The sequence below is a fragment of the Thunnus thynnus genome, chromosome 8 (genome assembly GCF_963924715.1).
Source record: "Thunnus thynnus chromosome 8, fThuThy2.1, whole genome shotgun sequence".
In the NCBI taxonomy this organism is placed as follows: Eukaryota; Metazoa; Chordata; class Actinopteri; order Scombriformes; family Scombridae; genus Thunnus; species Thunnus thynnus.
Genome location: NC_089524.1, coordinates 19,493,846 through 19,518,448, shown reverse-complemented (window position 1 = coordinate 19,518,448; position 24,603 = coordinate 19,493,846). Strand labels below are relative to the sequence as shown.

The 24,603-nt window shown below is 39.4% G+C and overlaps 2 protein-coding genes across 3 annotated transcripts in view; one reads left to right on the top strand and one right to left on the bottom strand.

Moving 5' to 3' along the window:
• LOC137187806 (voltage-dependent R-type calcium channel subunit alpha-1E) overlaps positions 1–8,509 on the bottom strand; it is a 103,498-nt gene extending 94,989 nt beyond the window's left edge. The window contains exon 1 of the mRNA XM_067596990.1: positions 8,423–8,509. The gene's annotated coding sequence lies outside the window, so the exon portion shown is untranslated. The remainder of the gene's footprint in view (positions 1–8,422) is intronic.
• A 2,422-nt stretch (positions 8,510–10,931) lies between these two features.
• cep350 (centrosomal protein 350) overlaps positions 10,932–24,603 on the top strand; it is a 35,137-nt gene continuing 21,465 nt past the window's right edge. For both annotated transcript variants that reach the window (XM_067596988.1, XM_067596987.1), the window contains exons 1-12: positions 10,932–11,290; positions 14,782–14,870; positions 15,051–15,094; positions 15,275–15,383; positions 15,559–15,724; positions 16,709–17,376; positions 17,547–17,660; positions 18,616–18,744; positions 20,377–20,493; positions 21,781–22,523; positions 22,660–22,778; positions 23,482–24,536. In XM_067596988.1, coding sequence (XP_067453089.1) covers positions 14,786–14,870; positions 15,051–15,094; positions 15,275–15,383; positions 15,559–15,724; positions 16,709–17,376; positions 17,547–17,660; positions 18,616–18,744; positions 20,377–20,493; positions 21,781–22,523; positions 22,660–22,778; positions 23,482–24,536 — 3,349 coding nt within the window. In that variant the 5' untranslated portion in view covers positions 10,932–11,290; positions 14,782–14,785. The remainder of the gene's footprint in view (positions 11,291–14,781; positions 14,871–15,050; positions 15,095–15,274; positions 15,384–15,558; positions 15,725–16,708; positions 17,377–17,546; positions 17,661–18,615; positions 18,745–20,376; positions 20,494–21,780; positions 22,524–22,659; positions 22,779–23,481; positions 24,537–24,603) is intronic.

The window sequence follows — 24,603 nt, the reverse complement described above, 5'->3', positions numbered from 1 at the left end:
GAAATTCCATTGATCCAGTGCTTACTGAATCCATTTTGCAAATTATGTTTTCAAATTGCCTGAACAGGAATGCCAACTCAATTAGCTGATACATACAGTGGGGATTTTTGAGGTCAAACAGTTGGATCTGGGTATGAAAAAAAAGCATCTACAACGCTCTGCTGATGATGAGTGTACAGCATTTTCCTTTTAGCAAGAAAAAGTGGGTAAGCAGGAAAATACAACAAAGATAAAAATGAAAAGTAGACATAAAACACTTAACACAAGTGTGGAAATTGATCAGACAAGAAGCAGGAAACAAACATCAGCTGTCTGACCAAAACTAATCAAATGTTAAGATGTTAAAACACATGAAAAGAAACATTTAATCTGCTATTACACGACCAGAATACAATAATGAACCCTCAAGATACAGTTACTTTACTCAAAAAGTTGCCATATTCATGGCTGATAGCAATAAAATAGGCAGGTACAAGCATTTAAACACAAAAACCTTTTTGCAAGACTTGAAACATAGGAAGAAGTCCATAGAAGCTAACAATTAAGGACTGAATGACAAACAGGCCTCTTGCAGAGGATGAAAGCTATTAAAATGGACACAGATATTGATATTGGCAAGAAAATATACTGTATATGACAATAAACATTGATTGCATTTTGGAACAAGCACAAGGTTACTCTTTTAGTCAATCCAGTCAATTCTTATCAGAAAACAAATGCACTTCGCTCGACTGTGGTGCATCTACGTAAAGGCCATTTAAACTGTGTTTATCTTCACTGTGGATTGTGGTCATCTACCATCTGCTAGTGAGATAAGAAAGACAGATACAGTCCCTTGTATGATATATTCAGTCTTTTTAATCCATATTCTTTTTGTTACTCTAGATTTTTGGGTCACATTTAATATTGTGATGACAAAGTGGGAAAAAAGGAAACAGTGTTTTATGTCCAGAAATTAGGAGCATAAACATGAAGTGATATATCAAATAAGATATGCTCTAAATCACCTATCTCCATTGTCTTTTGTGACTATTATCAGGACCATTATCCCATCCAGACCCATATTACCAGTTTGACAACAGGCCTTCAACACAGAGTTTTAAAAACACCCACACTGCACTGCACAGAGTCAGACAACAGGGCTCAGCTGCTTGCTTCCACACTCCATTGCGGTTGCTCTTCATAATTACCAAAACCACACTGCCGAGAAAAGTTGACTGTGGTTTAATACACTTCTCCTCATTAGCTTTTAAGAGGCTGGTTGTTGATTAGCCTCAGTCACTGAGGCTAATCACTGAACTGCTATTATCTTAAATTGACCACAAATATCTAATGTGTTACTCACAACTGTGTGATGATTCCTCGGTCACTTAGGATCTGATCAACGGAGACAAAAGAATATGAGTCTTGAAATCTGAAATGAAAATACTACCTGGGCCAAATCGTTTTTACGCTCTGTGCTAGACAACCAGGTGCCTGCGAGGTTACTAATGAGGAGTGAAGGAGACGCTCGGGCAGGCGAAGAAACCTTCCCACACCTGCTGCCTCCAGCAGCCCACACACCTGCCTGATTACACATCGTATTTCACCACATCCTCCCCTCAACTTGTCAACCTGGAGAGAGGCCAAACACGTGTCAAGAAGTGTTGTGTCACCTGAAACTCTAATGGGTGATTTGTTTGAAAAGGAAATCAGGCGTAACAATTCTGTCAGCCGAAAATAACCATCATGTTTATAGGGAGGTGCCGGAGATGCAGGTAAAGGAATAAAGGAGTGAAGGAGTGCAAATGGTATATTCAAAAATGATATAGGGAATAAACTTCATAACAGACAGTTATTTCTTATGTTTCCTATTATCTACTTAAGTTTTTCTACATCTGCTCCTTCAACAAAAGAGCTAAATAGAAGAAGGTGGCAATTCACAGACAAAAAGTGGTTTTCATAAACTGTATTTCTATGTTAGTGTGATGCATCTACCGTTTAAATGGAAATATGCACCGTAAAAGGCAATTACAGACAGTCTGCCAGCACCTTTAGGAGCTTTCCATCACAACACAGTGGGACTAGAAGGCATAGAAGAATATTCTGCTCATATATATGACTCAACTGTGTCAAAGTTAAAAGATTTCTTCAACCATTTCCAGTCACTCTGTATGCTGTGGATTATTTTACAGCTTTGTTTGCCTCGTACAAACAGAAGAACAAAGAGCTATTGAATGTCCTCTCGATGAGGAGTCTAATTTTCTCAGCTAGCATCTCGCTCTAAAATACAGCCACTGCATATTACTGCTCTGTATTACACAGAGTGCATTAGGCAGTGCCAACATCTACATATGAAATTTACAACTTTCTATTACACACTGTGGTGCATTTCAGTGAGCTAAGGGACACAGGAAATATGCAGATGTATAGAGTGTGAGCATGACTAGAATAATGGGGAAGATGTCGAGGTGACAAGGAAATATCATGTTAACCCCTGCACTGTATGTTCACTATTATTCTCATTTAGCTATTTTCATTCTCATCTGAGAGTTATGCAGCTAATGCACACTAGATTTTCTAGTTGAGTACTTACAAAAGGGCATCCCCCATCTTGATAATAATAACTGATGAAGGATGCAATTAAGAAAAAAAAAAACTAAACCAGCAAAACTTTTCCGCTGCGCTGTGCCAGCACAGTCTATTCCACCCACAGCCACTTCCCTCTGCTTCTATTATTGTAGCTCTTTCATTACTTAATCCTCTGTATCTGGAAAATTGAGTGTATTTAATGACCTGGTTTTATCTAACACAACCTATATATTTTCTTTCCACATGTAACACCTTCTGTAGATGTGTTAATGCAAACACTATGCATGTTTAGCTCAGCATGTATGTACACTGTGAATTCCTTTTTGCTGTTTTCTTCTTCTAAATGTTTTGTCTTCATTTCCATGTATACATGTATGTATTATACATGTCATATACGCTTTTGCATTTTTCATATTTTCCATGCACATGTTCTTTTCCCATACTTTTCATTCATACAGCTGTATTTAATACTTTCTTGCTCCAAGTGGTGCTGTACTTGCCATTTATTTCACGCATCCATTTACATTTAATCTTATTTTTACTCCATGATTCTAATCTGTGTCCAACTAGTATGATATTTTATGCTGCAACAACAACAACCCAATTTCCCTGAAGGGTTTATTAAAGTTTTATATTATCATTATGTAGCTATTGTCCCATAAACAATGAATGACCTAAGATTGAGTAGATCAATTAGTTGGAAGCCTGAGTAACAGACATGTGACTGTGAACATCCAGGGTAACTCAGCTTGTGGATGAGTTTTCCTGCTCTGAGCCCAGCAGTCGATGATTCAATAATCTAATACGAGCTGCACGCTAAATAATGTAATTATGTTTCAGGGCAAATGTAGACAGTTTTAATAGTTTTGTAAAATGTTTGCCCTCTATCTTTCTGACTGCGGTATTTAAATTGTTTAGTAAGTCAGTCAGTCAGTCGATCCACCACTTTGGTCAAAACTAAAATATCTCAACAACTATTTGATGAGTTGCCATGAAGTTTTGTACAGACATTCATGGTCCTCGTGCTAATTTGGGATCCCTTGACACCAGCAGTTTGACATTTTTGGCTTTTAGTAAAATATCTTGACAATTATCAGATGGATTGTCATGAAAATGTATTCATGGTGTTCAAAGGATGAATTATAATAACCTTAGTGATCCTTTTGACTTTTTTGACTCATATTCATGGGTTTTTTGTTTGTTTTTTTTGTGAAATGTCTCAACAATGGTTGGATGGATTCCCATAAAATTTGGTACAGTGGTAGCACTTCAAATGTGCCCCACCATGCTGCGAGAACGTGCACCTTTGCTGTGTTTGCACCGCACTTGTGGCCTACTGATGTTAGCATTTAGCTCAATGCACCACTGTGCTTAAGTACAGTCTCATAGAGCTGCTAGCATGGCTGTAGACACATCAGCTTAATAGTCTATTTGACGTAATTTGCTTTTAACTGGTGTCATTTCTTATATTTTGCTTTGAGTGGACATGTATAGCTGGGTGCTCATAGGGACCTAGTCAGAAACATTGTCGAACAACACAATATAATTAAAATTTTTAAGGTATTTATGAGTTCTACAAGTTTGTCAATAGTTCCTGAAAAAAAATCAACCCCCTTTATCAGGAAAGTTACCACTGATTCTTAATTTTTCTGCTTTGTGCTAATTTTTTTCAATAATTTATGAGTGAGGTGTTAAAGCGTCGTCCCTAACTGCAGTCAGTATTCCATTACATGTAGCTCTCAGATGATGAAAAGACATTTCTCAAAGAGATCCTACTGCTGTGATGACCTTCCAGGAAAGACCATTACGCAACACCACTGACACGTCACATCGGTAATGATCAACATTACTAATAGGACCTCCACACCATCACGGGCCAATCATTGGAAGGTGAAGTAGCCTCATGGGGAAGGGTTGGAGAAACTGTCATAAAGTGGAATGTGATGCACTTCCTCAGCTCTGTGCTATATTCATCCTTTTATGATAAATAATCTGATACCTAAACTTACTAACGTGTGAAGTCACACAACAAAATAACAGAAGTGTAAATATCGAGTAGGGTAAAACCACTCCCTTCGGAAAAGCGACAATCATTACAGGAGTTTTTCCATTCTGACCCTGAACTACAGTATGTGTAGAACAGTGGATCATTTTCATTTTCCCTTTGAGGGAACAAGGAGTTGAAAATGTACTGTACAACTCTGTAAGTGAATGTCTTATCAAAATGTCAATGATCTTTAGATATTTGATGAACAAGGATGCCAAGAAAGGTATCCTTGTTCCAACCTGGTGTACACAAAACCACTCAAAGATGTTCAGCAAAGTATATTATCATCTTTGTCAGTGGGACCACTATGAGATAACCCAGTGCCTCAGGTCTTGTAAAACAACTTTTTTTTATACTTTGGCTGCAATGCAATCATGAAGAGAAACTGAATTGTATACAATGCTTTGAAGAAAATGTCTTTTAGAGTGTGTAGCAGACATTATGAAATATAAACCTATGTTTTGCATAGCGTTGGAAGAGGCCTTACAGATTAAATCGCCTCATTTTGCACTACTAGACATGCCACAGATAATATTCACCTGTCATTACAATGAGGAGAAATATAATATAATATAAATCAGTTATATAAACCGGCCAAAAGCAATTTTGCAAGTTTGGGCTACAGGATCCCTCGCTGCATGCTTGAGAAAAGGCTTTGTGAAGAAGTATCACAGTTGTTATTATAACACCAAACTAACACGTGAGGTTTGTGAGCCTGTTCAAGATATGTACGTGTGTTTGTGTTGTACAACACTATACTTGATGTATACTGTGCTACTCTGAATTGGTTCTAAAATGTGTTAGAGATAATTAAAAGGTTTCCATCACAGGCAGGTACTCATGTCCTGGCAGTGCTATATACAAAACCATGCTTCACTGCACATTTGAATGATTGCTGCTGCATTTATGTTTTTCACTTCTGTTCAGAATAAATTGAATAATATATTGATATAAATAACAAATAATTAGATTGAATGGGATCTTACCACAGCAATAATTTAATTCTGTGGTAAGAAATTGTAAGAGCATAAAATCATAAAGAAGGCTTTTAGTACATCTAATGTTTGCAAAATTATATTATAGCATTTCATCTTTATATACATAATATTAGGAAGAATCTCCAGCACATAAATATTATTGCTGTAGACTCAGTTTTCCACAGGGAACATGCAGCAATAAAGAATAAAGATCACAGACATTTACATTTCCCAAATTTATCTACAAGGCCATGAGATTGTAATGTGATACATCTGCGCTAATATTGATTGTTACTATAACTTAAATGTGCAAACTGGCGGCAAATAAGTATCCGTTGCATTCATTAGTCAAAGCAGCTCAACAGGAGGCCACTACAACACTGTGATGAAATTAAATCACTGTAATGAAATCTTTAGTTGATAATTAATTGATACAAATGACCAGGTTTTAGCATATCAGCATGAATTACAGTATGTTGTCAGCGCTTCTTGGTGTTTGCCTAAATTTCTGGCACATTGTATTGTAGTAAGTGACAAACCACAGCAATAGCTGAGCTAGAAAACTGCTAAAACAACACAGCAGGGTGGTATAACCACACAGATATAAGGTTTGATCCTAGTAACAGCCATCAAAGCAGCCTTGTGCAAGAACCCTTAAAATCCCTGTCTGCTCACATGCCAATTGCTTGGATAACTACGGAAAAAAAATGCCAAAGAAAAAGTAGTTTCCATGAAATCCAGATGTGATCTTATCAAATAGAAAAAAGTCACCTGCCTTCTTTTAGATAACCATGGTGCACCTAAAAGCTTATAAATGAAAACAAGTATTGATGTCTAAACAAACTAATTGATTCACAATCACCACCAGCCTGTAGACGGAACCTAGAAGATAAAACAGCTTGACAATATGAGTATGTGTCTCATTTATTTCACAATTCAATAGATTGCATTTGTCCTTGGTGAACTGATGTGTTATCAGTCAGTATCTACAGTAAGTTAGTAAGTTTCAACCAATGATTACATATTAAACATTTTAAAGGACCCTCAACTCTAATCTTTATCAGTTTGCTAAAGGCTTTGTTTGTCTTTAACGCCTTGAATTGAGGAAATTCTTAACTTGCACGTAAGATTTTCACAGAAAGACAACTAAGCATGAATTCACTTCATGTTGGGTATATAAAAGATTGAATTGATCATCTCTGATAATCTGTCTGTATCTGACTGTAGCTATGGTAGGTGGTCCAACAAATATGCAGCTTGTTCTCCATAAGGTTCAGTTTTGCACTAAATAGAGGCACTAATTTTTACACCATCAAAAAACCAATTTACACCCCTTCCAAGGAGAGTGGTGTTATTTAATCAGGACAATCAGAGCACTTGACAAGAAAAGATTAACAAGAGACAATAACAGGAAAACATCACCAAACTAGATTGGAGGTGGTAAGTGACAAGTGTTAATGTAATGAAATAATTAACAAGAGAAGCAGGATTGATCCAAACAATGACCCATTTGCACTCATATAAAAAAAAATCTGATCAATTCTAGTACAAAGCTGATCACAGTGTCTATTTAACCATTGATGAGTAGTTAGGTATCTTAGGAGATTGCATGACAGCAATTTTAAAGCTCTAGTTCTGTACAAAGAGAAATGTGACGTGAAGTCGACTTGCATCACAGTGTTTGCCTCCAGCAGCCTGTCATCTACAACACAAACATTGATTATTCAAACTGCCTCTTCGTTCATTGTCAGACTCCCAAGACTTGAGAGTACAGACTGTGTTGCTTGTTCTGATGGATTACTTTATCTAAATGCATCGCTAACGGCCACAAAGTGGGTTCATTTTTCAGTAAGGTCATAAAAAAACACACATATATACATATATGATTTGATATTTCCCCACATCATAGAAATACGTGTAGGGACAAACAGCCAAGTTAAAAGATGCATGATACGAGCAAATATCTCAAACCTCCTCAACTACTTGTCAGACACACACTTCCTCTCTGTTCACTGCAGAAAATGTAGTCTCGATTTTCTCAACTTTAATTAATTCCTCCCTCCTTGTTGGTAATGACTGCTGCATTTCCTAAGCTCTGAGATCGAACTGGGGAGATTTCTTTTCCTACACTTAAAATTGTATCATTAACTGGTCCAGGCCACTTAGTAATAAGCAGGATTTAATTCAAGTCTGCCTCCATGTGGCCCTTTTACTGACACCTGCACTATCACATTGAGCAACACTCTGAATATGAAGATTTTGTATCTGTAATGACTCATTTTCCTGTCTTCTCATGCTGTTGCACTGGTATAACCCAAATTAAAGAACAAATATCAGTGCTCTGCCAAAGCCATGTTTTGCAGGATTAATTAAGAAAGCAACAAGCCAAATAACTCTCTATGGAAGCCAACATTTAGAGAGAAAAAAAATGTACCTGCCCTCCAAAGTCTCCTAGAAGAGTCTTAATGTTGAGAGCAAAAAGTAATGTACAAAGACAGATAATTTAATTACTCTTGATCTCAATCAAAAAAATATATTTTCATGTAAGCAAAACTGAAGCAGGATGCTTCCATAGAAGTCAGATAAAAGCTCCACAGTCGTGCACCTGCTGTATCTTTCTCACTGATTTGCATTAATAATGAAGACTGATGGAAGACTCCTCATTATGGATTTCTGCACCCTGTTCCTCTGGATGGCACAATAAACATAACCTGTACCAAAAAGCTTTAGTCTAGTTGTCATCTGCGAGCTCAATACTGTCGCGAGTGTTTGTTTTGTTTTGTTTTTTTCCCAACTAAACCTGTTAGAAAATACGAACATTTCTTACCTAAAAAGGGAGTACTCCTTTCCATTTCGTGCACCTTTCCACAGAAAATGAAAATGTGGCAGCAGATACGACCACGTCCGCCGTACTAGAGAGAGACAGAGAGAGAGAGAGAGAGAGAGAGAGAGAGAGAGAGAGAGAGAGAGAGAGGGAGAGAGAGACGGGGGAGTGAGAGAGAGAAGGAGACGGGGAGAGAGAGAGAGAGAGAGAGAGAGAGAGAGAGAGAGAGAGGACCACACCACAGTTACACCACCTTTTATTGAAAACACAAAAAAGAGAGAGAAAAGATAAAGAAAAGCAGAAAATGCAATAATCACATCTTATGTTACCATTTGTTTAGTCTAACATTGCTTTTAAGCCATAGAGGGCTGATGGATATCACTGGTAACCTACTTGTTGCCTTTGCTTCTGCGTGGTCAAACAAGCAGCCATAACCTGGAAACCTCAATCTCTGGCTGAATGGTCATAACTGCAGTTTATATATTTATGACTCACCTGTTAACAGTGTGCACACAATCTTATCATCAGACTATTACGCCCTTTTTTTTTTTTTTTTTACAATGTGCACTTTATTTGTTGCCATAGGGACCAATAAAAGAGGATTCAAACTCTACAATAAAAACAGTCAAATTAAAAAAAAAACGAAGCAATATCCTGTGATGATGAATGATTTAAATGAAGTGGACTCGGGGTTTGTGGGCTAAGATAATTTTCTTTGAAAGAGTGGGGCGTTCAAGGTGATGCGATGCAACGCCGCTTGGATGTATGTGTGTCCATGAGACTGTGTGTGATACACACTGAAGCCGCAGGGTGGCAGTAAGCGTACATAAATTGTGGTCGTGTCTAGTTGGTAACCCTAGATTTGCGAAAGATCTCGCGAGAGTGATCATTTGAACCCAAACCATGATCTTTTATTAACCCTAATCAAGTGTTTTGTGCCTAAACATAACCAGACTTTAACCACACACACACATCATAAAACATTATTATTTCGTACAATGATAGACAACACGTACGATGAAGGAACAACGCTTACAAATCTCGCGAGAGTTTCACAATCTAGGGTTACCTAAGGTTACCCAGGGCTCTCTAGGGTTAAGTTGTGTCAAGTTTTGAGTCGCGCATGCTCTGACTTTTTTTTTTAAAAGAAAGAAACTCAACAATATGCAGACAATGCTTTAGACAATGTAAAATGGGTTTAACTTTTAAATATATGTTCAACATTTCCTTTAATGAGATTTTTTTGACTGTTGCCTATTAATTATTTTTTACTTTTATGATATTTTTATACTTTTTCTCTTTCTTTTTTGTTAATTTAATACAAGTCGTGTATATGGTCAATACAAGTTTCTAACTTAGGAGACCAAGGGTTGTTTGAATGGGGAGTAAACCAATAGTAGCCCAAAATGTGAGATGAATATCAATCTTTAAGAACCAATAAAACAATGATGAAAAAAATATTGCACATCTGTTAAAAGGATGAACTTATGAAACTGTTGAGAATGAGTTGAAAATGTGTAACTCACTTTGTAAGTTTAAAAATGTTTCAAAGCAAACAAATGATAACAATAAAATGTAGTTATTAGTATGGAAGGGATGGGATAAAATGTGTCTGATGTTACTATTGAAACCAAGTATGTTGTATATTGTAACCATCACACTGAACAATGGCACGTTACATTAACGCAGTTATTTGTGGTTTTACATTTGCTAATTACATGTACTGCTCATACTGTTTTAAACTGTGAACTTTTACACATTCCCAGTCAATATCTTTTATAATTCAATAGCTCTTTTCACTTAGAATATATATATATATTTACTATATTTACTATATTTAAAGTATTTCACATTTTAATTGTAGTTGTTATTTATGTAGTTATATCAGCTATCTTTGTGATAGTGGTATTTTTTCTCTTACTTTGTATTGGTACTTGTGTTTTCTCTTCTTTGATTGTTATGCACCACAACACCAGGCAAATTCCTTATGTGTAAACCTACTTGGCAATAAACGTGTTTCTAATTCTGATTGTAAAAGGGATAGGCGCATTAAGCTGTAGCTTCAGCTAACACCTTTTCAATCTGTAGGAAATCTTTATGATATTGCATTTGTTGACTGTTTGTTTTCCATTTCCTCTCAAAATGGAGGAAAATGGAGGAAATCAATTTCAACAAGAAATTTCAAATGTATTGTGTAGTTACAATTACTTTGCCTAATTATTTGGCATTGTTTATCATCCCTCGTTACCTGCGTTTCTATAGTCATTCTTATTATGAATATGTATGTTTGCTGAAACTCTTGAGAAAAAAAACATTCATTTTTCCTATTTTGTGTGTGTGTGTGTGTGTGTGTGTGTGCGTGTGTGTGTGTGTGTGTGCGTGTGTGTGTGCGCGCGCGTGTGTGCGTGTGTGTGTGTGTGTGTGTGTGTGTGTGTGTGTGGAGGGGCTGGGTGGGTGGGGCCCAAGCGTTTGACGTGGCCCAACTCTCGCGATATTTTGGTGGCTCATCAGTTACCGACCCGTCTTGGTTGCTCCAGTTTCACCGTTGAGAAACATCAACATAGTAACCCGGGAAAGGCGACCTCAGACGCGGGTAGCCACATTTCTTTTCCAGGAATCCCACAGCTGAGACTGGGTATTTGGTTGCCCTGGATGAAGGCAAAAACAACAACAAACGGGTACATGTCGCTGAAAAAGTTGCTACAGCTCAGTTGGCACAACTGGTAGCTAATGTTCCGCTGGCTAACGCTAACGTTAGCAAACAGACTGCTGAACCAAACTGAACAAGTTTGAAGAAGTTAGGATTTTACTGATCATGAAACCACCAGCATGAATGTGGACATCTAGACACATCGGGTCGTTTCCGTAAAGGTATGTGTTATGTCTCTTCTAAGTGGTTCAGCTAAGTTAATTCATGACTTTCCTGTCAGCTAACATTAACTCTCGACTTGGCGGCTCCGACTATTCTCTGGGCCGAAGACATTTAGAAACAAGTCATCTTGAAGTCAGAGGTTAGATTGAGTTACTGGCAAACAGTGTGAACATAAAACGATTGATTTTACAAAACAGAAGATAATAATTGAAAAGGTGACGTAGTTGAAATCATAGTTATGTTTTAAAACACCGGTAATAAACTGGTTGTTAGTTCACACACCCGAAAGTAGATTAATGATGGATTGTACTCGGATGAGTAGTTCCTGGATGGTGAGTTTTTAGTTGTAGCCCATTTTTATTGTTATAACAGTTAGTTAATTATTTTTGGTAATAAGAGCTACAGCTAACGTTTGTATATATATGTGAGTTGCTGTGTTAGTCTGAATTCATCGGTTTTAGTCTCTCAGCGTTTATTAAATATTATTACAAAATAATAATGAAACTATTAAGTAATCTAAAGGGACGTTTAAATTCTCAACAACCCACCCGGAAACAAAAAAGCAATGTCAGGTGGGTGAAAAAGTATTAAAAACTCGACTTAATAACATGGAGTTAAGGTAATTTACATTACAGTAAATACAACCCATGTAAAACCAAAGATGGCGCATAACTTCTTCCTCGCCTAACGCAGGATTTTCACTGCTGACATTAGTGGCCGGAAGATATATTGCAACAGTCAATGCTCCTACATAAGTGGGGTTTTTTGATTATTTAAGTTTTTATTCGTTTTCTCTTTTTAATAGTTCAAAAATACAGATAGTATAAATGTGGCACATTAAAATAAAGGGGAAAAAACAGAGGTAAATGAAACCAAACACAGTACACATTTATAGCAACGTAAAATAAAAAATAAATGAAAAAAAAAGCACAAGCAGTCAAAAAGAACTTCAGCATTTCAGTGTTTCTTTATTCTGTTTACCATTACCCCTAACCTGCTCTAAGATATACATCCTTAATGTATGTCAGAAAACGATGCCACATTTGGCTAGTTTTGCTATGCATATTATTCACTCTGGCAATCAGGTGTTCAGAAGTTGCAGTCTCCGTCATGAGTTTAAGCCATTCTTTCCACACTGGTCTATGTGGGCTCTTCCAGTTGCGTTAAATAAACCTGGCTGCAACTACAAAGCTTGTTACTGCCAGACCGAACTCTGCTTTAGTAAGCCCTGGTGGCCTGTAGGCATGGCACCATATGAAAATTTCAAAATAATTGCGATTAATGATATTATCTCAATAATTGGCATCAAAATATGCTTAAAACTCTTAAAATGGCATTAAAACATACTGGAATCACTTAACCTTACAGGACTCATATTTTTTTGTGAACATCCCTTTTTAGTGAAAAACAAACAAGGGCAGATTCAGACTCTCGCCAACACCCAGCAGGTAATCACACTGATAACAACCTGATATCCAAGCATTCCCATACCGAGCCCTCAGACATGGTGACGAATTACTGGAAAGATAAGGGCTCTCCCTTGTGGCAAATGGCAATTCAAAATCAATCAGGAAATCAATAGGGCTGTACGTTAGTGAGCTAGACAACTTTTCCAATTCACTTGTGAGGTTATTCACGCTCATGTGAGGATATTCACGATTACCCCAATATTGGAAATTCACCACGATTAAATTATCTTGTTTATCCTGATATAAGATAAAATCTTATGTCCTCCCATCCCTAGTAGCATGACATATTTGTCCCCTAATGAACACATTTGTGGGGATTTTGGTAGAAGGTGTTTGAGCCACTCACAAGTTTTTTTTTAGCACCTCTTTCCAAAAATGCAGCACCACGGTACAGTCCCACAGAGCATGGAGATATGTGCTCACTTCCTTATTACATTTCCAGCATTTATTATACTGGGTTAGGCCCATTTTAAAATAATATCTATGTACAATTTCAACATAAGTGTTGTTGTAATGTAATGTAAGTGGCAGCAACAAGCGCATTTGTGCACAGCGCTGCAGTCTGAGCAAAGAGGAAGTCATGTGACATCTCATCTTGTATTGTACACAGGTTGTATGTGCTTTAATGGTAAACATTGTCAAACCATAGGATGAAAGTGTGTTTTTTTCACTTAACACTCCTCCCAAGATCATCTTTTTTCCTCCTGATAGGTTGTACACAAGTTTACCTTCTCCCAACAAGTGTTCTATGTAATACTGTGGTCTGTACTTAGCCTGTGCCAAAAGTAGCTAACGTCAGCTTTTCATGATAGTCATGAAGAGAACATGAAAGTTAGTTCCTCAATTTAACGCCACATAATTTTAGCTGCTTTTGGTTCTCCTGCCAGACATTTTGGATTTACTTCCATCTGGATTCATTTACCAGGAAATACACAGACTACAGTCTGCAGTCTGGTTTAGTAAGCATAATTTAATATGCTTCATTGATCAAGGTTTATAATCATGGTCATCAGTGTAGGATGATATATTAACTGAGAGGGCTGTTGCCAAGAAATTCTGTTTATGTAGAAAGACAGAGAAAGAAAGTGTCTTCCTGTTTGCTCTTTCAGTGTGACCTCAGGGCTATGTCACATGATTGTTATGACTAAACTGCATGACTTCTGAAAAACTCCTGATGACTTAAGGAGTGTAAAATATGACGTGCTGCAGTGCAAAACACCAATAATGAGCCAACAACAAGGCTAGAATTGCTTATAAAGCCATAATATAATTAACTGATTAAAGCAGCAAAGTTGTCAACAAACTGATCCAGTATTGTCTCAAGAAGAGGATTCCCTAATGAGAAGATTATATTAACTTTTATTAGTGTGTGCTCAAAAATTAACATATACAATAAAAACATACACACTAAAGAAACAGTCAGCAGCAATCCAAGCCCACACTTACCTGTGACACATGTTTGTATAGTTGACTTTAAGAAAGTTTTACCTAGCTGGGACTACACACCCTTACTCTAGCATTACAGGTGTTTTAGGTAAACATCACAAGGCGGACATGGGACAAAGTTAAGTTCTGCTCACTGTCCTTCATGGAAATCTTTTGAGGAATGTGCTGTTGTAGAACCAGTTTTAAATGACATGCTGACACTAATCTGCTGTCAACAAGGTGTCATAACACGTTATACTTGGAGTGAGCTAGGCCATTTTAAATAGTATTTATTTCATATTTTAATTTATTCAGATGCTAGACATTGAGCACACCCTGCCATCTGGACTGTTTTCTCTAAAACCTGTTTCTGCCTGAGTCATTTCTTTGTTTGAAAGTGGTTGGTGCATTTATTTCAGATATTACTGCCTTTGTCACAAGATAACAGTGTATGGTACAGTATATGGATACAGAGCGTAAGACTGCATGAGTATATTATTCTCTGAATGATTTTTTTTTAATCTCATTTATGTCATATTTATCTTTTTGTTGAGTAATTTTTTTTATTATTTTCCTATGTCTGAACTTGGCTGCAGGTGAATGGGAGAGATGAGGAGCAGCAAGAGGACTGAGGCGTCTCTTAAAAGCTCTGCTCAGCAGCTCACTGATCACAATATTGGCACAGGTGTGTAAAGAACAAAAATCAATTCAGTTGTAGTGGTGTTTAGTCTCAAAGTTGGTATAGTGTTGTCATAATCACTGTTTGAAATTCATAAGGAAACTGTGTCATGTGGGTTGTTTCCATAGAAAGAGGTTATCTATCTCCTGTTGCAATTAATTTTCATTCCCTTCCTTCCTTTGTCAGAGCCGACAACTGCATGGAAAAGTTTGGCTCAGTCCAAAGCTGCTGTAAGTACACCTGGAACAGTTTTCTGCTGAACAATTGAATGCATTTTTTGTCAGCCTTTCAGAAAGAATGGCAGTTTCTTCAAAGTACTGAAATAGAATCAGCTATATGTAATGATGATTATTCCCTCTCATCTTCACATAACCCAAGGAGTCTGACATTTGTATGCTCTCTCTGTGTAGTTGCGGCACATAGAAAACTGTCTAGAGGCAACTCCAGGGTCATCGGTTCTCCTGGACTCTGTCATGGACCCCCCCAAGAAGAAATCCTCCAGAACAGTCCGCTGCAGGGGTGAGTTATTTCAAAATGTAAAGCTAAATCACATTATGATTAAGTAAATTATAAACTATGTACCATTAACATAATTGTTCTATTATTTTTGTGGTTTTGCGACAGTTTTGAGTGATGTGTAGGGAAGTCCCTTGATTTTAACTATGCGCTTTTAACATCACTCTCTCTGTCACAGATGGACGACAAGTTGATGACATTGGAGGGTCTTCAAAGCGCAGGGGGCGTAGTCAGCAAAGTCCAGAAAAGAGCAGCTCACGCAGCCCGCTGAGAAATGCCACCCAGGACAGCAATGTCCGCAAGAACAACAGCGTGGAGTTCAGGGAACCGCTGGCCTCGTACAGGTACAAATACTGTGGAGAAATACAAAGCTCCCTCCCTTTCTGTGGATACATTGCTATATTTGGGTATGATAGTATGCTATCGTCCTCAGGACTGGATATCTGTGGTTTGTGCTTTCAAATAACATTGGTAATATTTTCTTTACCCACATCTTTTACAAAAAATGAAATTACTTTTATTGAACATGTATATCAAATTAATTTCCAGTTTTCTGTGGTATCATGTTTAAAGTGATATGAAAATCATGCTAATCGAGTCATACTACTGCGTGTGTGTGTGCGTGTGTGTGTGTGTGTGTGTGTGTGTGTGTGTGTGTGTGTGTGTGTGTGTGTGTGTGTGTGTCAGCTAGATAAGGTGGTGTTTATTCTACACCTGGGCTGGGATATTTTCATTGTAATTATTGCGTCTGTTCATTGTTTGTACTTGATACATCAGAGAAGCTGTTTCTCTGAAACAGTCTGTTATTACCAAGTGCCCTTTACTCTTCAAGACTTCCATTCAGAGACCACATGTTTTTGACATCCCCTCTGAATAGCCCGAAGGCGAATAGCCTGCAGATACTTCGGTAGCTCTAAGCTCCAGTGTTGAGATACTGCAAAACCTGCGTTGTTTCTAGTATTTTAACAAAATAACTTGATTTCAAATGTGAATATGTTGCACATTATCAGTAAATTGTATAATTTTCTAACACACATTTTTTGATGTTAACTATTACACAAGACATATCTTTGAAATAAAATGTCAAACCTTTTTTGTTTTACTATTGCCAGCAAATGTGCACATTTATAGTACATGATATTCAGATCACTTTTTGATATTATTATCCACAGAGAGCCATCATTAATCTTATTCTACAATCATGTCAGTCAGCATTACCAAAATTTCACAATTCCACCACCCATAATGTGTTCCTCTGTATGCTCAGTGAGTGGTAAATGTAAATCTTCATCCTTTTCCTGATCCCATGTAATCTGATTTGCGTGCAGAGAGGCCACCCCGCCACCACATCCCTCCTCTCAGCTGGAGGCCTACAGCCTGCAGTCAGTGCCAGGGTCTTCATACCCAACCTCTCCACCTCCCTCAGATCCTCTGCTTAGCCAGCTGGTCTACCAGCGAGACACCAGGGACAAACAGACAGACAGGGACCTGGACAGCACACACTCCTCGGCTCTGGAGAGCACCGAGGTCCGCTACCTCAATGACCAGCCAGCCTTGGACACCCTGAGGACTGTTGCAAACTTGTCACATCCGACAGGTGTAAGAGTCCCTGCAAGGGAGGGGGCTAAGGAGGACAGCACTCCCAAAGCACAATTTTCCCGGAGCATGGATAGCCAAGAGTCAAGCCCATGTCTAGCTCCAGCCCCAGGCTCCATTCGCCGAGGGGAGAACACTCCCTCCACCAGCCCTGGCTCAGCCTCCCAGCGGTTGGAGAACCTGAGGCGACATCAGCCTGATGATAAGCTGGAGAAGCTCAAAGAGCGTATTCGAAGGCAGAGACAACATCTGGAGGAGGCTGCAGAGAGAGAGAAGCTGCTGGGTTATCTGGAACAGCCCATAATGGCACCTGTGGGGAGTAACAATGGCGGTACAAGCAACATGCCTACAGCCAAAATACGGAAAGTAGCAGCTGCACCGCCTGCACCTATATACAAAGGTATTTTGGCTATAAGACACTCTTAACTTTCTAATTTTTATTTTATGTTGACTAAATTAAGTAAGAATTATATGCGAAGTGATATATTGATGTTTGGAGAAAACAGATTTCCGCCATTTAAGTAGGAAATGGGATGTTGCAGCTTACATCTTCAATTCCTTTACTCTTAGGTTTCAACAGTACTGAGACAAAGATCCGGACTCCTGATGGGAAAGTTTGGAAAGAGGAGGAGTATCATAACCTCAGTAGAGAGATATACAGAGATTTGTCCCGACAGTTTGCTGGTAAGCACAGAAAACATTTTCCTTTCATTGCCACTGTTCTTTATGTGTAGGATTCCACCACCAGCATCACACACACCTGAGCTGCAGTACAATACATAAGGATTGTTTCTCCCTCATAAAGTTAACCCTTTAAATTTGGGTGATAAGGAAGAATGAAATGTACAAACTATTGAAATGTGCATCAACTAAAATGACATGACAAAAGTAATTGTGTTGATTCACTTGTTTTATTCTATGAATAGACAAGTTTACAGCTGTGCCAGTGGCTCCGTGAGGCTGTAATTTGACCTTTGACAAAGCTGTGCTTTGTGCAAAATACAAAAATTTCATGGCAATCCATCCAATAGTTAGTGAGATATATTTCAATCTGTGGTGGTGGACAGACCGACACACTGATATTGCCATCTCTAGAGCCATGCTGCTAGCGTGACTAAAAACACACTGAACATTTTACACATTTAGGTTATCAGACTCACTGATGCAGAAAACCAATAAAGTTCTGCTGTAAATTGTCAGTACTTCCCACAGGAGGAGAATTTGCATGTGATGGTTCACATGGAGGGAGGGGACCTGGAAAATGTATTCAGCATATGTTGGAATTATCTATAAAACTATATTAACAAGCTAATGATTACACTCTTCTGGCATTTTCACTTTGACGATTGGATTGGGGAAAATGTATTAGTGTGTGCCACTCAAATAAACTCTGTATATGGGAAACACTGAGTTGTATTGATCAGTCAGAAGCACACTCAAATGATGTAACAGCTGTTTTCCATTGAGGAATTTAGCATGTCAGCATTCATCAAGCACACTCTTTGTTTTATAACATCAAAGATTTTTTTTTACCGCAGCTCACATTGCTGCCAGCTGCTGTCTTTTAATGTAATTAAGAAATATTTGTCAGTCTGTGTTGCCCTGTGTCTTAATCTTTGTGTATGTGTTTTGTGTACAGAGAGCACCAGATCCAGGCATCAGCAGCAAAGGGAACAGAGAACAGACAGGCCCAAAGACAGGAGGGCTCCCAAACCAGTGAGGAAGGTCCACAGAGCTGCTCCCGCCTCTGACCTAAATGCAAAACCAGGTATAATAATCCTCTTTTATGTGAGAGCCAACCCACCTTCTGATCTATTTTTAATTAGTGACAGTAGGAATTAGGATAGCTAAGCACATAGAAGAGTCTTGCAGGATTTTGTCGTGGGTCAGTTCATACGCTCTAAAACCAAGATTCTCAGATGCTGAACCATGTCTGTACTGTTCTGCCTTTCTAGTGTCTGTGCCTTTTTATGTCAGCTGTATTCTGTATATCTTATAGACCTTCATTCCCATATAATTTCTGTGTAGATATTGCTGTTATTTTGTCCTGCGCAGATGATCTCACCTATATACAATATGTGTGATGCAGTCACATAAAGTGTTAACTTTGTTTAAATGTAAATGAAAAATATCCAAATGTGATATTTTAATCCAAATTAGTTGATGTCATATATGCCCCCAAAAACTGCAGAAACCAGTATTCAACCTGCAGTATTTAGTGTGGTCTTTCCCTCAGTTGTCCCATATCAGGCCTGCGTGTGTTCCAGTACATGAAACAGAGCCATTGCTGGGTGCTGAGGCTGTGTTAAGACTCTTAATCCCTGAAGAAATGTTCAGTATGTGTGACATGCAGTTTGTGATAAGCAAGTAGCAAACAGACTCCCTCATCAAAGAGTCATAGCCACATACTACAGTAACCTGGTTATAGCACAGCTCTGACAGCTGAGAAAACTTCCCCCTCCCCACTCACAAAGATGCTTCCTAAGGCACACATGTAAACATGATTGCTACCTTCCTTCATGTCTGTGTAGACCTGGACAAAAGGGAGTGCATTTGTCATATGTATATTGTATACTAGGCATGATCACCTGAAGATCCTATAAATGATTCAGGAACCCATTTTTAGTGAGCAAACAGAACAACAAGCACACAGTGGAAGGTCTTGAGCTCACAAGCTCCTCTTTGCTGTTTTCTTGCTCTCATTCACTCTACGCCTGGTGTCTTGTGCTTCTTCCAACTTTTGTATTGCCTCTCAATTCTGGCTTGTCTCTGTTTCATGTGGCACAGTACTATAAATAGCCCTCTGCAATCTGTGGCCAGGTTCAGTTGGCTCATCCACCCAGTACAAACAGCTGCTTGGTTAGTAGATGTACAGCTTCATTACCAGGAACTGCTCTTTGGTACAGTCATGGTGAAAAGTGCTCTACATATTAGTCCAAGTAAAGACATGTTGTTGAGTTCTTGAAATTTAGATTTTCAACCCTCTGAGCACCACAGCTGAAATCCTACTCAAAGTCATTGTACTGTGCTGGTGTCACGAAGGAGGAAAATATGGTTGCAGGGGTCCCAAACAACAACTTACATAACTTCAAAAAAGTATTCAGAGTCGGGGCCTCTGTGTCCTTTTTTCATATAAATAGGTTTGGATAAAGTGACCACTGAACTTGGTCACACTTAAACTATGCGTCTTGCCTGTAAAGTGTTTTTCTTGTACGTCTCCCATTTTCTAAGCTGTGTGTGTATTTATGTTCAAGTGAGTCTCCAACAGTGGTTACGTGTCTTCATATACAGTATTTGCTAACATATGCAGTCATTTTCCATGAAGTCAACATGAACCATATTGAATTGCAACACTCTTCTGTATCAGCATCTAAAGTATTAACTTTCTGTTTCTCTGCAGTAATTAGCCCTGCTTCATGGCGGGAGGGCCAAAAGCTGGTGAAGATGGTACTGGGTCCAGTTCCCAGGCTGTCTAGAGAGGACACGTCCCAGCCAGATGATAGACTGAGCAGAACAGGTGGGGCTGGAGACCTAAACTCTTACCCTTCTATACATGCCACTACACCCCTGTCTTATATTACCATGTAAGCCCATTTCGTGATCCCAACAGCTGACTCAGCCTACCTATAACCCAGTGATGTGCACTGTTACCATTTCTCAAATGGCCTTCTCGCACTTATTGACAGTGTCATTATCCAGGGTGCTGAGAAGTAGAGAGAAGGTGATTAGCAATCTAGGCTTTGAAGAACTGCTCAAAATATGTCAACTTGATGTGACAAATATCGTCTTTACATTATTTACATCCAGCAATATGTCTGACAAGACTTAAGTGCCAAAGTATAAATTACCCTTCACTTTTCAGACATCTTGTTTTCTCATTTTACTCTGTTGTCTCATGGAGCTGTTGATCTTTCACGTGTAAAATGATTACCTGTAATGGAGTTTTTGAATTGGAAGAGGTAATAGAATACACGACTAATAGATTGTTATAGGGGTTTTGCTTGTCTGGGAGCCACAGTTGTGAGACTGACAACAAATCCAGCCAAAAGAATATCAATAAATAAAGAGTCTACAGCTGCTGCTGTACAGACACTGCCATAGTCTCTCTCATACACATACACGCTGTCTGCATCCACCTCTGTCTTTGCTAACCTCGCCTGTACTGGGTACCATTGACCGGAAGGAATAGAGATCGACTGGCTGTTCTGGATGGGTGCACAATTATACATGGCCTGATTTCATGAGGTTGCCCCCACTGCAGGCGGCATGTTCTCTGGGGAAAGGCAGAGTAGGGCAGGGAGATGCAATGAGGCTCACTGTAGTCATGTTCAGCAAAAGCACTGTCTGGATTAAATACTGTAAAATCTAGATGGGAATTTTCAATTTGGCCCAGATTAGAGTTGCCATGGCAAGCCTTCCCCCCAAGCCTCATTTATTATGTGTAGATCGTCTGGGTTCAGTGCTTCAGCTTTAGAGGTTTTTAAATCTGCTGCTGTCACTTGCTGTATAATGCAGTGTTATTCATCCTATTGCAAACCTATTTACTACAGATATTGATCATAGATAAATAGGAAAAGAATTTACAGGGTTTTAAAGGCTACTTACTTACTATGAAGAAAAAACAGATTGGCCACACATTATTAAGTCTGATTCATGTATGAATAGTGATTGTAAAGTTGAAATTTTCAGTGTTTCATCAACCTGGCTTCGACTTTAAGTCTTAGTTTAGTATTGAAACTATTTATCAACGTGCCATATACCATTACTAACTGTAACATCTTGATTTTCTGTAAATACTCACCAGCTTCCCGTCACCGCTCCAGTTCACACCCATGCTCAGAATCAAACCAACGATCTCGTCCTAACAGCACGGAAAGGTCTCGTAGTGCATTTCAGGGGCAATCCAGAGGCCACTCCACAACCCCATCTACCCCCTCATCTGCAGCTCAGGACAAGGCACCAATGGGTGTAAGCACAGACCTGTTGTCAGCAGACATCCAGGGGATACTTAACGACCTTCAGCTGGAGTGCAAAGCAGCAGAGAGGGAGGAGAGGGCCCGACAAAGGTCCCGGGGAGGGAACGGTGGTAGAAGAGGGAGAGGAGGATCAGGGTCACGAACAAGGACTCCAGTCTCTGCTTGGGGAACTACTGTGCCAACAGGTAGCTCCTCAAGAGGCTGCCGCAGCGCCAGCCCCACTACACACAGACCAGAGACTGTTGACATGGCTCACACAGGGCAGAAAAAGCGCCATTATGATGCAGATACCGTTCGTCAGTACATTGCCAGGCAACAAGAGGACAGAAAGAGGCGTCAAGCTGAAGAGAAGAGGGCAATGAGAGAGGAGGCAGAAAAGAGAAACCAGAGGCTGCAGGAGCTGTACAGGAAGCAAAGAGAAGTCGCTAAAACAGTGGCCCTTCCCAGCGAGTCACCTGTAGCCCCTGTACAAAAGCGATTACAGGAGACCTACAACAAATTGCTGCTGGAAGAGGCCCAGCTGGGCGAGGAGGCTACACAGTTGCAACCTGCTGCTTCTTCTAGTCAAATGGTACTGTATACAAGCATTGAACATGGTCACCTTATTTATATATGCAAGCTTTATTAAGTGAAAAGAATTCATGAATTTCATGTAAGAAAGAACATTGATGATTTTCTGACTTGTGTTATCATGTGTCCTGCCACAGAGGCCGATGTACCAGCCCTCAGGAGAGTCGGATAAAGAGAATAAAAGACTAGAGCCACCACAGAGCCCCTCAAGCAGTGATAGGTCTTTGAATGATCAGCCACCTCCTCCATTATCCAGGTAGACACATGCACACACTCATACACAAAACTGCCTGCCTACCTAACTCTCCAGAAAAACAAACAAAATGTATTCATATTTATAGACACAGACAAAAGACAAACTCCCGGCGAGTATACATCTCCTGGATCTCCTAATGTTTGGGGTGATAATAACAAGGCAATCACCTGACTGTACCAAACAGAGAAACTGTTTGTTCTCAGATGCTTGGTTTTTATGAACACCTCTTGCAAGTGCCCCACAAGCCTTATTGCTCTACACAGTAGTACAAGATAAACAAAAAGAGTGACTTTTACAGTCACTGCTTCTGTTTTAGGTGCATGAAAGAACATTGCTGATAAATGAGTGTAAATAAAGTTGAAGGTGTATAATGATTTTACTTGTGAAACATATAAATCATCTTTGTATATATGGAATATAGTTATTTTTATTTATAGTCTTCCCTCCACTCGCAGTTTATGCTTTATTCTGCTGTGATTTTTGCAAATCTAGCGAATATCTATCTAGGCATCTAATACCTAGAATGGCTGTACATATTCATCTACAGATTTCATTGATATTCAAAATGACAGTTCGCTCATCCACTCACCTCAGTAAACATAATGAATACACTTACATATTTATATTATGATCATTGTTTCAAAGCAAACTTTTAACATTTCTCTTTCCTCTTTCCCATTCTGTGTTGTTTCCACTGTTGTAGGAATGATTTGGATGTTGGAGTTTCCTCCTTGTTTCAACCAGACCGCCTGAGCCCAGCTGTTCGACCTAGCACTGGTCCCAATAGCAGTGCACTAGCACCTGCTAGTGACCATCTCCTCTCTCAGCTTCTCAGGCTGGAGACTGCGATGGCAGCTGGTGACATCAGGCACACCCAGCGGCCAGCCACAGCACCTTCCAACAGGTCGCAGTCCAAAATGTCCCGCATAGAGACCATCAAGGCCACAGCCGCGTCCCTCTCCAACCGTATAGAGAGTGAGGCACGGAAGCTTGCTTGGGAAGGAATCAACTATGGTACAGCAACTTCAATGGACGTGGATTCTATTTTGCCTCCTAGGTCCTCTCAGGCTAATCTTGATGATGGATGCTGGGCAGAAACAGCTCTTCGTGCCCCGACAGAAAATAATGACATGGCATTTACAATCCAGAGGATTTTGACTAGCACAGGTCATAGCTCATACAATGGCACTGCTCTTCCAGGAGCAGGAAATCTGCACACCTTCAGGGGACAGAAAGAAAAGAATGGTACGCACCCCAGTTTGATCAATCCACAAACAACTTCTGCTGATCTAACAGGGCACATCATTAACAGTTATACACAAGAAAGGAGGAAGCTCGTCAATGGCTCAGAGAAGGTAGAGAGAATAGATAAAATGCCACAAAGGAGGGAATATGGAGCAGTGGAGGACAAGGGGGAGAAACGGACAGATCTCCATGACTCGAGTGCAGGTTCCATTAGTGAGGGTCCCCTACTGAGTGAAGGGAGTTTCTCTGAGGATGAAGTAAGCCCCCCTCACCCTTCCAGCCATCGTGTACCTCGACCAGCAGATTGCCTGGAGGCAGTGGACTACTGTGCGGGTCAAAGAAGAGATTACCAGCGTCTCTCCGAGTTCCAGAGGGAGGCAGCAAAGTGCTCGGCCTTCAGCCCAACCTTTGCTCAGCAGGACGGCAGCAAAGCAGCCTGGGAGGAGCTGAACAAAGGAAGCCCTCTAAGTGTAATCAACATTTTCACTAAGAACCTTCAAGGCCATCATAAAGGTTAGTTCATAGATGAATACCTTTGAACTAAGAGAAAATATCTTTCATCTAAGAGAAAAGAATCTTC